This window comes from Bombina bombina, chromosome 10, assembly GCF_027579735.1.
Source record: "Bombina bombina isolate aBomBom1 chromosome 10, aBomBom1.pri, whole genome shotgun sequence".
Classification (NCBI taxonomy): domain Eukaryota; kingdom Metazoa; phylum Chordata; class Amphibia; order Anura; family Bombinatoridae; genus Bombina; species Bombina bombina.
Window position 1 is genome coordinate 58,465,027 of NC_069508.1, and position 21,074 is coordinate 58,486,100.

General features: G+C 40.7%; 1 protein-coding gene across 3 annotated transcripts in view; it reads right to left on the minus strand.

Annotated features, from left to right (window-relative positions):
* ARHGAP29 (Rho GTPase activating protein 29) overlaps positions 1 to 21,074 on the minus strand; it is a gene marked incomplete in the record, with an annotated part of 410,124 nt that overhangs the window by 330,444 nt on the left and 58,606 nt on the right. For all 3 annotated transcript variants that reach the window (XM_053694084.1, XM_053694083.1, XM_053694082.1), the window contains 1 exon segment: positions 7,519 to 7,859. In XM_053694084.1, coding sequence (XP_053550059.1) covers positions 7,519 to 7,780 — 262 coding nt within the window.

Genomic DNA, 21,074 nt, shown 5'->3' on the forward strand with positions numbered 1-21,074 from the left:
AACTCTCGCTCCTCTGTCCGCCCATTGTTAAAGTACTTTTTGGGTTTTTTTGGTAATGTTTTGGAGATTTAGCCAATCCGTTTGTGTGCCAATACGGCACTGGAAAGAGGAAAAATCTTTTTGCAGAGCCGCACATGTGCTCTAATTTCTCTTTCAATGACAATCTCCGGTCCGTGCATTTCGGTCTACGTAGAGAGAGTGGGTGGGATTACTCACTGCATCAATGATATACACAACAGGAAGAGAAAAGGGACGGAGAATTGCATCTTGCATTTGTATAAATAACAAGGCTAGACTCTGTTATAAACTATGATGAATTGATCTATATCTGCTAACCATAGCCCAGCCTATATTTCCATGTATCATTAGGTATATAGATCTAAATGAAGAGGCACTTTCATCATGGATACAATATCTAACGTTCCCTTCCAATATCAAATTCCCTTTATTTGCCACTTATATATACACAAATATCCACAACACATTACTCTATATCCATAACAGCAGTATAACTTTGGTCAATTCTTTTTATAATCAAACTCTGCAAAGTTCAGTAATCAGTATATTCTTGGATATATACGAGCCTGGCTTCTGGAAAAAAGACACTCAGATTGGGTAAGTTCTGTCCAGACTCCACCAATTTTTTATTCTTAAACAGTGAAAAAGCTATTAACCACCCCAAAAAAGTTACTTTATAGTTAGCAGTGGATAAGCAGTTAGCTGCAGTTCCTTTATTTATATTGATGTAGAGAAGGTTATCACAGTACCCTTTTATATTTCCAAGTCTTTCTTAGACTAACCACCTCCTCTTGTTAGTGTTTCTTTAACTTTATATATCCCTCTCCTGTAGGAGTTAATTATGCGTCTAGATGCCTCCTCAGTACAGGCACAGATAATCCTCTCCTAACAAAGTAGTTTTCCCGCTGGAGGGGCGAGGGGCTATTTAACGGTTTAAGGTTTATGCCACACTTGTGCTGTTTTTAAGGTGTGCCCATAAAGAGCTATTTTAGTTATAGCCGATATCCCTTTTAAACCCAAGAGTTACTGTGCAGTTCCAGGCTAACGGGGTCCTCCCTGTAACTTTAACCGCCTTACCTTCACCCTGTGTACCACAGGGACTTTCACCGTCGGATTCCCAGTAGTGCGCCCAGCAGATCTGTATGGTCAGGTGCTGACACTGTGGTCTCCCTAGCGGCACCCTTATCTCTGCTTTCCCAATGGAGCTTTGCGTCCTGAGCCGGAGGAGTTTGAGGCGTTTTCCCGCAAATGCGGTTGAAGCTTACCAGCAGCAGTGGATCGACATGCAGCTGCCGTCAGTTCTTTGCATTGTAGCCGTATTTCTGCAGACACTCTGCATATGCGGCTGCTACAGATGGCGTCTGGGCGTGCTGGACCGCGGCTAACCGGCCTATAGCCAATGTATCGACTTCCGTCCACCAGACCCTACCAATGTAGGACATCAATGTATCCGAGCCAGACAGTGAGGTCTCGGCCAAGGAAGATGGTGAGTCGATGAATCCTGGATGTTTCGTTGTGCTGTGAGGGAGCGTGGACCAGCCGCATGCACACAGTGTGTACTTGCTCCTCCCACCGGAAGTCCGGAGAATTCCAGCGAGAACACAAAAAAATAGTAGATTTTAAAGTCTTCAGTTACAAATTTTATAAATATACGTAGTGCTTTACATTAATGTGCCATATATTTATAAAACCTGAGAATAGGACTACAGTGAAAACAAGTAAGTTGTTTGCTGTATTTTTACACAGTCCATTTCTTTTTATGTTTACTTTGATTTAACATTTTTTACCAGTGATGTTTAATATCAGTTTAATTGCACTATAACCTTATTATGGCTGTTCGGTCTGTCATGTACAAGGATAAATATTGTATGTTTTATTTCCATAAGTTTCAATCTTTTAAAAGGAACAGACAACTCAAATTTTTTTATTGTATAAAAAAAAAAAAAAAAAAGATAATCCCTTAATTACCCATTCACTAGTTTTGCACAGAAAACATGGTTATATTAACACTTTCTACCTCTGTGATTACCTTGTATCTAAGCATTTTCTGACAGTCCCCTGATCACATGGCTATTTTATTTATTATCTATTGACTTGTATTTTAGCCAATTAGTACAGTGTCTGCCACAACCCACGGTCTTGAGCACAATGTTATCTATATGGCTCACATGAACTAAAAGCCCCCTGTTGTGAAAAGCTAATAAAAAAGCATGTGATAAGAGGCTGCCTGTAGTGGCTTAGAAACAGGTTTAAAGGTTATAAAGTATATTAATATAACAATGTTGATTGTGCAAAGCTGGGGAATGGGCAGTAAAAGGTGTTATCTATCTTTTTAAACAACAATAATTTTGGTGTTGACTGTCCCTTTAAGGAACAGGGCATTTTAAGTTCTGTTAAAACAGCAATAAATGTCAGGAAGTACCATAAACACAAATGAATATTTACAAAATATTTTAAAGCATCTCATATTTTACAAAAGTTTCACTGTGTTTAAGCCTGAAAACAAAAAAAGGGCATGAACTCAAATCATGTACAAGCGATATGAATACTGAAATAAACAGAAGTGCATTACATAATCTCACTATGGGAGATCAGCCAAGAGTTTGCAGAATTCTGTCTCCTTTAATGAAGTCTACAAATATTACAGCATTCTTTAACCCCTTAACGACCGAGGACGTGCAGGGTACGTCCTCAAAAAAAAGGCAGTTAATGCCTGAGAACGTACCCTGCACGTCCTCGGTTTGGAAAGCAGCTGGAAGCGATCCTGCTCGCTTCCAGCTGCTTTCCGGTTATTGCAGTGATGCCTCGATATGGAGGCATCCTGCAATAACCTTTTTAAGCCATCCGGTGCAGAGAGAGCCACTCTGTGGCCCTCTCTGCACCGGAGATCGGTGGCTCCCTGCGTTGGTGGGTGGGAGCCGGACCGGGAGGCGGGTGGCGGCCATTGATGGCCCTGGTTATGTGCAGGGGGGGCGGGATCATGGGCGGGGATGAGCGGGGGCGCGTGCACGGGGAGGGAGCGGGTGGGAACCGCTACACTACAGAAAATTTGTTAATAAAAAATGTTTAAATGCCTTAATATTTAAAAAAAAAAAAAAGATCAGCAAGGTGGTGGGGGTTTGTCTGTGTGGGGGGGGGAAGCTACACTACAGAAAAAAGCCAAATAAAAATAGCACTTTTTTTTGCAAACTGGGTACTGGCAGACAGCTGCCAGTACCCAAGATGGCCCCCAATGAGGCAGAGGGGATGGTCAGAGAGCGGTTTTGGGGGGGATCAGGGAGGTTGGGGGCTAAGGGGGGGATCCTACACCCTAGCATATGTAAATATGCTAAAAAAAATTATATATATTTTTTTTTTTTTTAAAAAAACCTTTTATTTTAGTACTGGCAGACTTTCTGCCAGTACTTAAGATGGCGGGGACAATTGTGGGGTGGGGGAGGGAAGGGAGCTGTTTGGGAGGGATCAGGGGGTGGGATGTGTCAGGTGGGAGGCTGATCTCTACACTAAAGCTAAAATTAACCCTGCAAGCTCCCTAATTAACCCCTTCACTGCTAGCCATAATACACGTGTGAGGCGCAGCAGGATTTAGCGGCCTTCTAATTACCAGAAAGCAACGCCAAAGTCATATATGTCTGCTATTTCTGAACAAAGGGGATCCCAGACAAGTATTTACAACCATTTGTGCCATAATTGCACAAGCTGTTTGTAAATTATTTCAGTGAGAAACCTAAAATTGTGAAAAATTTAACTTTTTTTTCAATTTGATCGCATTTGGCGGTGAAATGGTGGCATGAAATATACCAAAATGGGCCTAGATCAATACTTGGGGTTGTCTACTATACTACACTAAAGCTAAAATTAACCCTACAAGCTCCCTAAAAGCTCCCTAATTAACCCCTTAACTGCTGGGCATAATACCCGTGTGGTGCGCAGTGGCATTTAGCGGCCTTCTAATTAGCAAAAAGCAACGCCAAAGCCATATATGTCTGCTATTTCTGAACAAAGGGGATCCCAGAGAAGAATTTACAACCATTTATGCCATAATTGCACAAGCTGTTTGTAAATAATTTCAGTGAGAAACCAAAAGTTTGTGAAAAAATTTGTGAAAAAGTGAACGATTTTTTGTATTTGATCGCATTTGGCGGTGAAATGGTGGTATGAAATATACCAAAGTTGTCCTAGATCAATACTTTGGGATGTCTACTAAAAAAAAATATATACATGTCAAGGGATATTCAGGGATTCCTGAAAGATATTAGTGTTCTAATGTAACTAGCGCTAATTTTGGAAAAAAGTGGTTTGGAAATAGCAAAGTGCTACTTGTATTTATGGCCCTATAACTTGCAAAAAAAGCAAAGAACATGTAAACATTGGGTATTTCTAAACTCAGGACAAAATTTTGAAACTATTTAGCATGGGTGTTTTTTGGTGGTTGTAGATATGTAACAGATTTTGGGGGTCAAAGTTAGAAAAAGTGTGTTTTTTTCAATTTTTCCTCATATTTTATATTTTTTTTTATAGTAAATTATAAGATATGATGAAAATAATGGTATCTTTAGAAAGTCCATTTAGTGGCGAGAAAAACTGTATATAATATGTGTGGGTACAGTAAATGAGTAAGAAGAATATTACAGCTAAACACAAACACCGCAAAAATGTAAAAATAGCCTTGGTCCCAAACGGACAGAAAATGGAAAAGTGCTGTGGTCATTAAGGGGTTAATTACGCTTTAGGTGCAATGGTTTGTGCCAAAACGCTCTTTTACACTTTATTATTTTACATCAATATATAAAAAGCTTTTCCTTAGCTCCTCTATTGAAAATAATAAAACATTTTTATATTATGCATTTATTTTTCCCCATATAGTTTATTTTGCCCCCCTCTTCATGTAATTCAGCTCTGAAAATTGTGTCTTTGTTAATTAGCAGTACGCTGCAAACTTATCAAGGCCAACCCTGCTAAAAAAATATGTCCCTAATTGGATCGTTTTTTTAAATGAGTTTATGCAGAGCTGAGCTCCTCTGGACGCCCACAGCAAAATGCATTTTTTTTTCAAGAGGTGACTTTTCACTTCTTAGCCAATAGCTCTGCGGGCCAATCGGCATTATGCTGTATGACTAGAACGCTATTGACAAAAAAGGAGTTTTGCCGGTTTTTTTTTTGGGGGGGGGGGGGGTTATACTTCATGGCTGTAAGATCCCTTTATTTATAGCACTGGTAAATCCTAGCATTTCAAAAATACTAGGATTCACCATTACTTTACAACTAGCATAATGACCAGTGCTAGCCTTGTCAGCTGCAGACTCAAGCCCAGAGGTAAGTGGGTAGAGTTTGGCTACTGAGAAACAATTGTAGCAAACAGAACTTTTGTTTTATAATAAAAAATAAAAAAAATTGTGGTTCAGACAGAACATGCCATTTTAAAAAGGTTTCCAATTTATTTATATTGTCAAATTTGCTTTGTTCCCAGGATTTTCTGTGTTGGATACCTGCTGCCATATAGCGTTCCAGAAATGGCAAGGCTCCTAAGCTTATTTCCCTGCTTTTTAACAAAAGATACTAAAGAGAACATGGACCATTTGATAAGAGGTAAATTAGAGAGTTGTTTAAAATAGTTTGAATCATGAAATAAAAAATTTGGGTTTCATCTCCCTTTAATATCAAATTTAGGTGCCAGATAAAAAAAAATTAAAAAAATTAAAAGGGACATAATACTCATATGCTAAATCACTTGAAACTGATGCAGTATAACTGTAAGTAATATAACTGTCCTTTATTTAAAAAAACAAAAAAAACAAAAACAATCTCATAGCGAAATACGGTTTAAAAAAAAAAATCTTATTGCACACAGCTGATTGGTATTACTCACATTTAAGTATAAAGTGTTGTTTAATATAACCGTGAAACACACCAACTTCTTCTTAAAAATACAAGTTATTTATAAAAACAAAGCCCATGAACACTCCCGGTTACTTAGAATACGGCAGCAAACACATACGTAGTAGTAGTAGTAGTAGTAGTAGTAATAATAATAATAATCAGCTTTAATAATAGAAATGCATTGGAAAGTTATTTAGAATTACAAGCTCTATCTGAATCATGTCCCTTTAAAGGGCTCGATTTATCAAGCCCTTTCTCCTCCCTTTGACTGAAGGTTCTCACAAGAGAACCTGCAGTCAGAATTTAGCAAGCAGTGGTCATTAGACCGCTGCTTCCCTACCCTGTTCTCCACCTCTTAGGCGGAGAATTTCAAACTCTACGGTCTCGTCTGAACAGCGGAGATTGACAGCTACAGACCTCGCGTGATTGGCAGTGCACAGGCAAGGGGCGGGGTTGCAAGCGAACGCAAAGGATTCCGGCAGTTGATTGCTGCCCGCCAGAGGAGAGCTCGGGCAGACAGAGGCGATGATGTACGCCCCTCCAGCATGGATTGATCAATCAAGCTCAAAGAGGAATAAGTGCAAAAAGAAAATACTCATATGTTAGAGCATTTCATTGTTGCACTATTGCTTGTATATAACAGTGTGGTTAACTCCTGCAAAGTGATTAAAGTTAAACACACAGTTAAGGTCAGCTGCAGAGCAGCAATGTACTACTGGGAGCTAGCTTAACACAACTGGTGACCCAATTGACAACTGACAAAATGTGTGAAGCCACAAATCAACAACTAGTTCCTAGTAGTGTAGGATGTGAACAAATTCTGTTTCAACAAAGAATAAAAAAGAACAAAGTAAATTTTAAAATAGTGAATTTAAAAGGGTTTTAAAAATCACATGATCATACACAATGTTAACTTTCCTATCCTTCTAATCATTTTTGTCACCAAAAGAGCCTATTTTAACAAATACCAGATGGCCTTTAATATAGCTAATATCATTTGAGTACAATGTGTATTTTAATCGGTATAACAAATGTGTTATGAAGTACAGCTTATTTCCACTTCTTAAGAAATTAAGAGAAAACAGTATTTCCTCTTACCATTTCTACTGGAAGTCTATTCCATGGGGTAGATTTATTAAAAGTCTAGCAGTCATGATTCGCTGCAGCAGAACATGCTGTGACCTGAGATGTCATCACAAAACAATGCAGCATTTCTGCAGAAAGAATAGGACACATGATCAGCATCAGGCAGTTCTCTTCAAACAGCGCTGTGCTCTGGCCGCACCATGCTAATTTTCCTTAACAGTGCAGACATAGCAAAGCACTGTTTAAAGAGAACATATTGCAACTGAGCTGGTGCGTTAAAGTAACTTTAAATTAAATTTCAAAATGACCTGCAGAAAGTGAAAAAAGTTCTGCCTCTGAGGACTGGAATGTCCCCTTTAAAAAAAACAAAACAAAAAAAACACACAAAAACAAAGAAACAAACCGCAGTCATTGTTCACTATAGGTACCAAAATATTCACTTACAGGAAGAAGCACACTACAGATTGTAATGGTGAATAATTATTAGGGTGTGTGGGTTATCACTGTACATAAAACAATGCATCTATTGCTCACCTTCAGATACAAAGGCTTCTTTCAGGTATAGAAGAACATCCGCAAATTTTCTGACATCGCTGACCAACTGCATAATATAATCCGGATCCACAACAGAGTTGTCATAGCAGTCCGAGTTTGTGCTGATGCTGCTCAGAGAGTTGCTTTTGGTGCTGCGACCCATTCCCCAGCTTGATGAATTGGAGATGGTGAAAAAGTTTGAGGTAGAAAACCGGGAAAATCCCAAACCACGCCTGTTACCTCCGCCGTTCTGACGCAACATCCCAGCTGCTGCCGTGCTTCTGAGAGCAGCTCCGTTAGCATTCACAGCCGGCTACTGTCCATTGGCAGGATGTCTGCACCTTTAAACAAAAAGCAAATGACATTGTAGCAAACAGAACTTTTGTTTTATAATAATAAAAAAAAAAAAATTGTGGTTCAGACAGAACATGCCATTTTAAAAAGGTTTCCAATTTATTTATATTGTCAAATTTGCTTTGTTCCCAGGATTTTCTGTGTTGGATACCTGCTGCCATATAGCGTTCCAGAAATGGCAAGGCTCCTAAGCTTATTTCCCTGCTTTTTAACAAAAGATACTAAAGAGAACATGGACCATTTGATAAGAGGTAAATTAGAGAGTTGTTTAAAATAGTTTGAATCATGAAATAAAAAATTTGGGTTTCATCTCCCTTTAATATCAAATTTAGGTGCCAGATAAAAAATAAAAAATAAAATTAAAAGGGACATAATACTCATATGCTAAATCACTTGAAACTGATGCAGTATAACTGTAAGTAATATAACTGTCCTTTATTTAAAAAAACAAAAAAAACAATCTCATAGCGAAATACGGTTTAAAAAAAAACATCTTATTGCACACAGCTGATTGGTATTACTCACATTTAAGTATAAAGTGTTGTTTAATATAACCGTGAAACACACCAACTTCTTCTTAAAAATACAAGTTATTTATAAAAACAAAGCCCATGAACACTCCCGGTTACTTAGAATACGGCAGCAAACACATACACTCTATCTTTAATAATAGTAGTAGTAATAATAATAATAATAATAATAATAATAATAATAAACAGCTTTAATAATAGAAATGCATTGGAAAGTTATTTAGAATTACAAGCTCTATCTGAATCATGTCCCTTTAAAGTGCTCGATTTATCAAGCCCTTTCTCCTCCCTTTGACTGAAGGTTCTCACAAGAGAACCTGCAGTCAGAATTTAGCAAGCAGTGGTCATTAGACCGCTGCTTCCCTACCCTGTTCTCCACCTCTTAGGCGGAGAATTTCAAACTCTACGGTCTCGTCTGAACAGCGGAGATTGACAGCTACAGACCTCGCGTGATTGGCAGTGCACAAGTTCTCTACAAGTATTAGTGATTGGTTTATGGACAGATATAGGAAATCACAATGTGATAAAGTAATGAGATCTGATTATAGCTACAAGCTCAACCCATTTTATTAGGCTGTGGTTTCAAAACACAAAATCAGCTAATTCATATACACAAATGAGCCTTAAAAAGCAAATCTTATACATTTTATTCTCTGCAACTGGTAAAAAAAAAATAAAAAAAAAATGTAATAGGAAACATATTAGGGGGAAAACCCTTTAAAGGACAGGTTTTTTTTTTCTCTTTGCATAAATTTTTTGTAGATGATCGATTTATAAAGCCCATAAAGTTTTATTGTTTTTTTTAAAAATGTATAGTTTTGCTTATGTTTAAATAACATTGCTCTGATTTTCAGACTCCTAACCAAGCCCCAAAGTTTTAGGAGAATACCATCAGCTACCTACTCCAGCTTGCTCCTGTTTGTGTTAAGGGTCTTTTCATATGCAAAAGAAGGGGGAGGGTCTTATTTGCCACTTGCAGTGGGTGTTCCAGTAACCTTTTCAACAGAGCTAAAGTGAGAGCTTCTAAGTAAGTTTTTAAACAGTTTTATACTGGATTTTTATATCAGTATCTGGGCATCTTATTTTTTATAGTAGTGTCTATTACATGCAGTTATATGAAAATGAGTGTATACTGTCCCTTTAAACTCAACCATCTAAATCCCCATTAAAAAGATTTAAAGGGACACAAAAGTCAAAATTAAACTTTCATGATTTAGACAAAGCATCCAGTTTTAAGAGACTTTCCAATTTACTATTATCAAATTTTGCACAGTCTTTATATATAGACACTCTCTGAAGCACTAGCTTCTACTGAGCATGTGCACAAGTTCATAGGTTATACGTATACTAGTCTGTGATTGGCTAATGGCTGTCACATGATGCCGGAGGCTGGCAAATGGGGAAAATAAATTAGTCAGTAAAAAAAAAAAAAAAAACCACTGCTTATTTGAAATTCAGACTAAGTGTTATTACATTATCTTTATATTATGCACTTCTACTGTAAGTAGTGGTCCTTTAAAACAGGGGTTAAAAAAATAATTCAAATTTAGGAGCCAGTCAAAATATTTAGGAGTCAGACATTGGTATTTGCATATAGGATATATGGAAAACAGCCCAAAATGTTAGAAGCCATGGGTAAAATTCTAGGAGCCAGTGGCTCCCTGCCTGGACTTCCTAACGCGTTTGTTATACCTATTTAAAAACAAATTTTTTTTGTCAAGCCCTGCTTTAAAAGGACATAAAACTGGTCACATAAATGTAAAATACCTGCTGTTTACAACATGCATAAAAAAAGTCAGTGAGACATTTTATGTAAAGTGCTGCTCCTGCAAAGCGACACTGTACTATAATATTGTGTTTCCCTTAATATGCTCTCAATGACTTGTGACAGTAGGCACCGAGCATAAAATGTATGGGAAATTGCTTCTTTAGGTTTATTTTTGTATATGAAATGTGTGTTTGCTCACTGAAGCCTCAATCCATTGTTGTCAATAACAATTAATTTTCAGGTTAAAGGGGTTGTATATTTGTGTCCGTGAAATCTGATTTATAACAGAACAGCGCTCTGTTGATATGGACAAGTGACACACTGAGGCCTAGCTGGAAAGACGGGCCCCACAATAAATTCCTGTGACCCACTAGATCAGTCACTCCCACTGTGTCAAGAAGCGCAAGGTCTGGTGTCGTTTGTCCGTATTAAAAACTGTTTAATACCAGGTTTCTGTGATTTAGCGGCAAAATCTAAATTTTTAGATTATTAAATATGTAAGATAAACAGATCCAATATCACCATCATTCGGAGCGCGATTTACATAGCCAGCAGCTTTATCACCAGTTAATTAGAAACAGGCGACATCTTTGCTATTTTGTACACTAATTATTAGCAGCCACAGTATGCATAGATTTGTTTAAAGGGACAATAAATGCTAAATGCAATTCCACATAAAATGTTTTATTATGTGAATCAAAACTTGGGGTTTTTTTCTACCCACGTGTCCTCTCATTTAAAAGGGACAATGTACACTAGATATTACTTTTCATAAATGTTTTAAAGATGATCCATTTATATAGCCCATACAGCGTTTTTTGTTTTTCTTAATGTATAGTTTTGCTTATTTTTCTGAATAACCTTGTGCTGATTTTCAGACTCCTAACCAAGCCCCAAAGTTTTAGAGGAAGACTGTCTACCTACTCCAGCTTGCTCCTGTTTGTGTAAACTGTGTTTTCATATGCAGGAGAGGGGGTGGTCTGCCCTTTTTTACTTTCCAGCCCACTTCACTGGATGTACCAGCCAACCTTTTCACCAGTTCTGCTAAACTAGTAGCTTCTAAGTTCATTTCTTAAAAGGTTTTATACTGGATTTTTAGATCAGTATCTGTGCATATTATTGTTTATAGTAGTGTCTATTACATGCAATTATATGAAAATTGGTGCATACTGTCCCTTTAACGCTGTGATTTTTCTTTTTTGCTGCCCCCAGACAACTTATCTTGCAGACTATAGAATTGTGACTGACCCTACAACAGAGTTATTACCAGATTCACTCAGGTATATGTGTCCCTAAATGTCCACAGTAAAAGAGAGAAGATTAATAAAGCACTCAAGAGGCATGCCACTGGGATGAAAACAACGCAAAGTTAAAAAGGGACAAACAACCCAAATGTATTCCTTCATGGTTCAAATGGAGCATACTTTTTTTTTTTGTTTATACAAAGTTTATTTATATAATCAATTTTGCTTCATTCTTTTGGTATCCTTTATAGGAGGAGGAGGAGAAATGCACTACCGGGAGCTAGCTGTACATATCTAAGCCAATGACAAGAGGCATATATGTGCAGTCATCAGACACTAGCTCCCAGCTCTTAAAGTAACCTAGACATGCTTTTTAAAAAAGGATGCCAAGAGAACTAAGCAAATTAGATAATAGAAGTAAATTGGAAAGTTGTTTAACATTGCATTCTCTATCTATTTATCTATTAATATACTTTAGAACATTTAAACCTCTACATTTCTGCCTGTTTCTAAGCTACTAAAGACAGCCTCTATCACAAGGTTTTTTAATTAGATTTTCACAACAGGGGAGTGCTGGTTCATGTGAGCCATATAGATAACATTGTGTTCACACCCGTGGGTTCTGCACAACACAGCACTAATTGGCTAAAATGAAAGTCTATAGATAATAAATAAAAAGTCATGTGGTCAGAGGGCTGTCAGAAGATCCTTAGATACAAGGTAATCACAGAGGTAAAAAGTGTATTAATATAACTGTGTTGGTTATGCAAAACTGGGGAATGGGTAATAAAGGAATTAGCTATCTCTAAAAACAATAACAATTCTGGTCTAGACTATCCCTTTAAAGGACCACCAAATACAGTAGAAATGCATAACACGTGCATAATAAAAAGACAATGCAATAACATTTACACTGAATTCTACAAAAGCAGTAGATATTTTTTCTCCCATTTGCCAGCCCCCTGTACCATGTGACAGACATCAGCCAATCACAGACTAGTATATGTATACCCTGTGAGCTTGTGCACATGCTCAGTAGGAGCTGTTGCCTCAAAAACTGTACATATAAAAAGAATGTGCACAATTTAATAATGGAGGTAAATTTGAAAAATTCTTAAATTGTGTGCTCTTTCTGAATCATAAAAGTTTAATTTTGACTTGAGGGTCCTTTAAAAAAAAAACAAAAAAAAACTGGACATTTAAATGGACATTAAACCCATATTTTTTTATTTCATGATTTAGAAAGAGTAATTTTTAAACAACTTTCTAGTTTACTTCTATCATCTAATTTGCTTCATTCTCTTGATATCCTTTGCTGAAAAGCATATCTAGATAGGCTCAGTAGCTGCTGATTGGTGGCTGCACATAGATGCCTCATGTGATTGGCTCACCCAAGTGCATTGCTATTTCTTCAACAAAGGATATTTAGAGAATGAAGCAAATTAGATAATAGAAGTACATTTGCATTTTGTTTAAAATTGTACTCTCTATCTGAATCATGAATGAAAAATGTTGGGGTTGGTGTTTCTTTAAGTGTGCAGTATTCCTGCTAAAATACTGGACTGTTCAGTTGAAAACTGGAATCTGGCAACCCCAATATCAGAGCCATACGCACTTATCCTGTGTATGTCTTGTGCACCCTCATTCAGATACTGAAGTAGCTCAGTAGTGTTATCAGCAATGACTTAATTTGCATTAATACAAGACAACTCTCAGAGCAGGCACTTCTTTGAATGCTGGTGCACAGGACCCATGCAGCATATGCACGTATGCAGCCAAAACTGTCTATTCAAAACCTATATCCCTTCAAATTTTAACACTAAGTACCTTTAAAACAGACAGTAAAGTCAAAATAAAAATGTCATGTTTTAAGTAGTATATGCAAGTAAAAAAAAAAACTTTACAGTTGAAACAAAATACCTAAGTATACTCAGATTGGCGCTGATTGCACGTGACCCATCATTGCTCACCAGATGTGTATCTCCCAGTAGTGCATTGCTACTCCTGAGCCTACTCTTCAACAAAAGGAAACAAAGTGAACAAAGCAAATGAGAAAGTAAATTGGAAAGTTACTTAAAATCGCATGCTCTATCTGCACCAGGGACGTTTTATTTTGACTTTACTGCGACTTTAAATGCTTTATTTTGTACACAGATCTATCACAACCATATGCATATATAAAACGTACTGAATGACTAAAAAACAGAATTTATGCTTACCTGATAAATTACTTTCTCCAACGGTGTGTCCGGTCCACGGCGTCATCCTTACTTGTGGGATATTCTCTTCCCCAACAGGAAATGGCAAAGAGTCCCAGCAAAGCTGGTCACATGATCCCTCCTAGGCTCCGCCCACCCCAGTCATTCGACCGACGGACAGGAGGAAATATATATAGGAGAAACCATATGATACCGTGGTGACTGTAGTTAGAGAAAATAATTCATCAGACCTGATTAAAAAACCAGGGCGGGCCGTGGACCGGACACACCGTTGGAGAAAGTAATTTATCAGGTAAGCATAAATTCTGTTTTCTCCAACATTGGTGTGTCCGGTCCACGGCGTCATCCTTACTTGTGGGAACCAATACCAAAGCTTTAGGACACGGATGAAGGGAGGGAGCAAATCAGGTCACCTAAATGGAAGGCACCACGGCTTGCAAAACCTTTCTCCCAAAAATAGCCTCCGAAGAAGCAAAAGTATCAAATTTGTAAAATTTGGCAAAAGTGTGCAGTGAAGACCAAGTCACTGCCTTACATATCTGGTCAACAGAAGCCTCGTTCTTGAAGGCCCATGTGGAAGCCACAGCCCTAGTGGAGTGAGCTTTGATTCTTTCAGGAGGCTGCCGTCCGGCAGTCTCATAAGCCAATCGGATAATGCTTTTAAGCCAAAAGGAAAGAGAGGTAGAAGTCGCTTTTTGACCTCTCCTTTTACCAGAATAAACAACAAACAAGGAAGATGTTTGTCTGAAATCTTTAGTAGCCTCTAAATAGAATTTTAGAGCACGGACTACGTCCAAATTGTGTAACAAACGTTCCTTCTTTGAAACTGGATTCGGACACAAAGAAGGTACAACTATCTCCTGGTTAATATTTTTGTTGGAAACAACTTTCGGAAGAAAACCAGGCTTAGTACGCAAAACCACCTTATCTGCATGGAACACCAGATAGGGCGGAGAACACTGCAGAGCAGATAACTCTGAAACTCTTCTAGCAGAAGAAATTGCAACCAAAAACAAAACTTTCCAAGATAATAACTTAATATCTACGGAATGTAAGGGTTCAAACGGAACCCCTTGAAGAACTGAAAGAACTAGATTTAGACTCCAGGGAGGAGTCAAAGGTCTGTAAACAGGCTTGATCCTAACCAGAGCCTGAACAAATGCTTGAACATCTGGCACAGCTGCCAGTCTTTTATGAAGTAAAACAGATAAAGCAGAGATCTGTCCTGTTACGGTTACCCTTAGTCTCGCTGAGAGATGGACCGCTTAGTAGCCTGGATCCCTATTGCTAAAGAGGGGAGAAGCTGCTTTCCATAGTATTCTATATGAGTCTCGCAAATATAGAATAATCTCCCTTAGCTGCAGTACAGCTAGGATACCCCATCTGCCCACAAAAAACGAGTCAACGCTGCGATTGAGGGTCAAACAAGAACTCAGGACTGGGATGCCCAGCCTGCTTTTTATTAAGGTTACATGCACACAGGGCACTCCCAGGGGGAGAGGGGGGGAAGCACAAAATCCCCCATCACACATTTAGATAGAGAGCACTGTCCTTTGACAGGCCACAATAGGATTACAGTACTTAAGATAACAAGTTTACAAGTTCATCTTATCAATTAGCAGTCTGGCTCCGGAGGATGATTAGACAATGGGATTGGTTATCTCTAAACTTAGAGCTGAAGCCAGCAAATGTGTATTTAGGCAATAGTTTCTAAAAGCTGAAAAAAGTTAACTCTTTATGAAATGATACTTGTTACGGTTTTCTTGGAGCCCTTCTTAGGCGCTGGCTTGCTGGTTCAGGCATTGCTGCTGGGAAATAAGCTCTTCACAACAAAATAACTAATGCTTCTGTAACAGTGCTCCTTTCTGTGGAACACTCTGGCAGACACGGTCTGACCCCTTTTCGGGGCAGACTAAGGCTGTCCAGGACCGCTGGTTATGCGGGGCTGAGGTCGGTTTGTCTGGACAACCCGTCGGCGTTGCCATTTCTGTTTCCCAGGTCTGTAAGTAATGGTGAAATTGAAGGGTTGCAACGATAAGCTCCAACGTAATAGCCTGCCGTTATCTCCAGAGGACCCGGTTCAGCCACACCAACGGGTTATGGTCGGTGACCAGAGTGAACTCCTGCCCATATAAATAGGGAGTCAATTTCTTTAATGCCCACACCAAAGCCAAACACTCCTTTTCGACCGCTGCATAGCTGACTTCGCGGGGCAGGAGCTTCCGGCTGATGTAGGCAACTGGATGCTCCCCTCCATCTTCGCCTACTTGGCTGAGGACGGCTCCAGCCCAAACATGGAAGCATCTGTATGGACGATAAAACGTTTTGTTAAGGGCTGGGGCCGCCAAGACAGGAGCGTTAATTAGAGCATTTTTGAGAGCTGGAAAGCCGTTTCACAGTGGGGAGACCACAGGACCTGTCGAGGTAAGTTCTTCTTGGTCAAGTCAGTCAGGGGTTTGGCAAGTGTGCTGTAGTCTGGTACGAACCGTCTATAGTACCCTGCCGTGCCCAGGAAGGCTAGGACCTGAGTCTTAGTGATGGGGTGGGCCAATTGGCGACAGCTTCTATCTTGGCCGGCTCTGGTCGCTGCTTTCCACACCCCACCCGGTGACCCAGGTACTGTACCTCGGCCATCCCAAAGTGACATTTTTTCTGGCTTCAGAGTCAGGCCAGCAGCCCGGATCTGATCCAGAACCATTCCTACATGAGCTAAGTGGTCCTCCCAGGACTCACTGTGGATCGCTATGTCGTCCAGGTAGGCGCAAGCAAAACTCTGGAAGCCATCCAGGAGCCTATCCACCAAGCGCTGGAATGTAGCTGGGGCATTCGTCACCCCAAACGGCATTACCCTAAACTGATATAAGCCGAATGGGGTGACGAATGCCGACTTGGGGATAGCCTCCGGGGCCAGGGGGAATCTGCCAGTAACCTTTGCAGAGGTCAATAGTGGTCAGGTAATTTCCCCTGGCTATACGATAGAGTAGCTCGTCTACCTGGGCATAGGGTAAGCGTCCGTCACGGTTTTTTTCATTGAGCCTCCGATAGTCTATGCAGAACCGGGTGGTCCCATCTTTCTTGGGGCACCAAGACAACTGGGGAGGCCCGGGACTATCGGAGGGCTCAATTACCCTGAGCTGGAGCATCTCATCGATCTCCTTCTTCATTCCTGTCCTAACTGCTTCGGGGATTCGGTACGGAGCCTGGCGCAAGGGAGCTTGTCCCGGAGTATCTACCTGGTGGGTGGTTAAAGTAGTGTACCCTGGCTTCGGGGGAGAAGGTGAGGTGTTTGGACTGGAGGAGTTGGCTGAGCTGCTCCCTTTCAGTGGGGCTAAGTCGGTCTCCTATCTGAACCTGAGCCACTATTCCGGTGGGGGAGACTCTTTTCTAATAGGTCTGGAATGGGTAGACTGTCTGGGTCTTCCTGAGGGGAACAACATACGGCCGTCACGTTCTCTGGTCGCTCAAAATATTCCTTGAGCATGTTTACATGGAATGTCTTTCTAAGATTGTTGTCATGGCAGCTAGCTATCACATAAGTGGTGTCTCCCCTTTTCTCTACGATCTGGTAGGGACCCTGCCAGGACGCCTGCAATTTGTCTGTCTTCACTGGCTTAAGTACTAGCACCTTTTGTCCTATGGTGAAGATTCTCTTTCGGGCCCCACGATCGTACCATACTTTCTGTCTTCTCTGGGCCAACTGGAGATTAGCCCGCACGGATTTGGCTAATTGCTCCATTCGGTCCCCTGAGTTCCAGCACGTATGGCACAATGGGGACACCGTCAGCCTCCATCTCTCCCTCCCAGTGCTCCCGGATCAGGTTGAGGGGTCCCCGTACCTTTCTTCCGTAGAGCAACTCGAAGGGAGAGAACCCTGTCGTTTCCTGGGGCACCTCCCGATAAGCAAATAGGAGGTGCGGCAGGAAGCGTTCCCAGTCTCGGTATTCCTGATGTGAACGTCTTGAGCATTTGCTTGAGGGTCCCATTGAACCTCTCACACAGCCCGTTCGTCTGGGGGTGGTATGGGGAGCTCAGGAGGGACTTAATTTTGCAAACCTGCCAGAGTTGTTGGGTCAATTCAGCTGTAAATTGGGTGCCTCGGTCGGAATAGGATTTCTTTTGGAAATCCTACCCGGGAGAACACCTGTACTAGTGCATTCGCTACCGTATCCGCTTGTAATGTTGGATAGGGCGACAGCCTCTGGGTACCTGGTAGCGTAGTCCACTACGGTAAGAATGTAGCGCTTACCGGAGGGACTAGGGGTAGCCAGTGGTCCCACTAGGTCAATAGCAACCCGGCTGAAGGGTTCCTCTACAATGGGCATATTTACTAGATGGGCTTTAGGGTGATCGCCTCGCCTTCCTACTCGTTGACACACATCGCAGGTGTTACAGTAAGTTCTAACGTCAGCGTGCACCCCCTGGACAAAAGAACGTGTGAGTAATGCGGTGTAGGGTACGGGTTACGGCTAGGTGGCCTGCTAAGGGGATGTCGTGGCCTATTTTGAGGATTTCTTGACGGTATTTGTGGGGCACTACCAGCTGTCGCCTACGCTGTCCCCTTTTCTCTGTCCAGCGGTATAGTTTCCCTTTTTCCCATAAGAATGTTTCGTTATCGGGGGGCGGAGCGTAGCCGTGCAGGAACATGGCCGCACTTTAACTTTGCTCCGTAACATATTCTCACACACAGGTTCCATTATGGTGATTTGAAGGGCAGCAACAACCTAAAAAAAACATCTAGAGACTCTTGTCCCATAAACCTAACTGTCCGGTGATCGGACCAGGCGCTTATCAGCAGAAGACCCGCTGAATTTAAACAACGCACTACCGCACCTATACTCACTCGGCTGGAAGCTCCGCACTGCAAGGGACACGCTTGTGCCCTGGGTTCAACTTCGGTTCAGCAGCGGGGAGCTGGTGACCCACGCTGATAGACCGCAGCAGTGATTGCCGGACCCGGTTCTCGGATGGTCGAACGAAACGCCACACACAGCCGCACGCCATTACAGCTCCCACGTGGCGCGACCCCACCGGACAAACAAGGTAACACGCAGATACACCTCAGACTACAGCCCAATCCACTGAACACATACACAAGGCAGAACGACCCAAACATTAACATAGGACTGCAGTGGAAGTCTGAGACCGGCCTTAAGGTAGCTATCTAACTATACCAAACCAGAGACTGAGGCCTACAGAATTAAACCGCTCTCCTTAGACAGATCGCAGCCGCCATCAGAGATAGCACCCTACCTATTTAATGAACTGGTGCTACATAACATTAGGGAACCCTCTCTTTACAAACACCAGTAACCGAAAGCTAGCTACTGGCTAAGGGATAACTCTGTTATATCAATGGCAGCAAGACAGAAACCCAAAGCGGACAAGAATCATCCACAACAGCTACTGCCACCATGTCCTCCTTCTTTCACAAACAAGAGATTGACGCTCTTGACAGTACTAAAGATTTACCACCAACGGACTCACATTTATCACAGGAGCAAGAATCCATACCACAGTCGCAACAACTCTAGTCTGATACAGAAAACTATTTCACAACTGCCCTCTAAGTCTGACCTGGCAGACCTAAAATCATTCATCAAAACAGAAATGTCCTCCCTAAAAAAGAACATCAACGAACTGGGAGCAAGGATAGAGACCCTAGAGGAGGGTCAAGACACCTTAAACACTATGGTTTCCGACGCCAATCATCAAATGGTGAGACAAGACATCACAATGCAAGCACTTCAACTCAAAATTGAAGACTTGGATAACAGGAGCCGTAGGAGCAATCTGAGGATAAGAGGGGGTCCCAGAGGAAGTGACACAGGATAACCTTGTCTCATACTTGCTACAACTTTTTGAGTACATTGTCCCTTCCTCAAGCTCTCTGAAGCCTCTATGGAACGCGCACATAGAGCGTTGAGACCCATACCAAAACCCCCCAATCCACCAAGAGACATAATCATTAAATTCACCACTTACTTAGACAAGGAGGCAATATGGAAGCAGGTCAGGCTACAAAGAGAAATTAAATTCCAGGCCTACAGTATACAATCTTTCAGGACATTAGCCCCTCAACAATTGAAAGAGAAAGGGAATAAGATTCATTACCCAAGTCCTGCAAGAGAGGCGAATGAAGTACAGATGGGGATATCCCTTCAGCCTTATAGTACAACAAGAAGGCAAGATTCACATCTACAAAGAACCTGATGACCTAGATGCTTTCTCAAAGGGCTTAAATATCTCCTTTCCACAACCACTTATTAAAGATCTGGATGCACCTTCTTCAAGTGACCAGTCGAACCCCAAGCCACAACGATCACAATGGTATCAAGCTAACAAAAAGAAAAAGATAGACACCACTGCACCCTAGTCTCATGCAAGCATTTGATGCAATAAGTATCCTGACACCCTGAAGAATATCAAGCTCGGACCGAAATGGACCTTGTTTCCCAGGAACTGATAAGTATTCTGCTAAAAAGCTAACTGACCTAAAGGGAAATGTACCCTGGGACCTATTTGGAACTGATCTGTTTTGGGGTGAAATAGAACCGTTAAAGTTATTATTTTCTGGTTAGACCTAGCTATTCTCCTCCCCCCTTACCCTCTCCTGCTCGGTGTCTGCATCACACAAATATAAGACCGATGGTGTTTAGAAAGGCAGGCTTAAAACTAACCTATTACACCCAAGGTGACTGTGACCAGACACTGAACATGAAGCAATACCCAAGAGGTTTGGGGACGAAGATGAGATGGCTTAACGTTGTTGATTTGAAGTTGATATTACCATGGTTAAAATGTTTAATTATTTTATATATGATCCTGACCTCTCTCATGTTGGACATTTCAGTTATCCCCTTTTACTGAGTGATGTACTCTGAATGTATCCATATTTCTAGCTCTCTTTCTAAAACTGACATGTATATCCATAGCTATAAAACCCTATAGTGAATAACGATAAGAGAATTTAGAATCATGCCAAAAGTGGATTTGGGGTGGAAATAGACCGTTAAAGTTATTATTTTCTGGTTAGACCTAGCTATTCTCCTCCCCCCTTACCCTCTCCTGCTCGGTGTCTGCATCACACAAATATAAGACCCGATGTTGTTTAGAGAAGCAGGCTTAAACTAACCTATTACACCCAAGATGACTGTGATTAGACACTGAACATGAAGCAATACCCAAGAGGTTTGGGGATGAAGATGAGATGGCTTAACGATGTTGATTTGAAGTTGATATTACCATGGTTAAAATGTTTAATTATTTTATATATGATCCTGACCTCTCTCATGTTGGACATTTCAGTTATCCCCTTTTACTGAGTGATGTACTCTGAAATGTATCCATATTTCTAGCTCTCTTTCTATAACTGACATGTATATCCATAGCTATAATTCCCTATAGTGAATAACGATAAGAGAATTTAGAATCATGCTAAAAG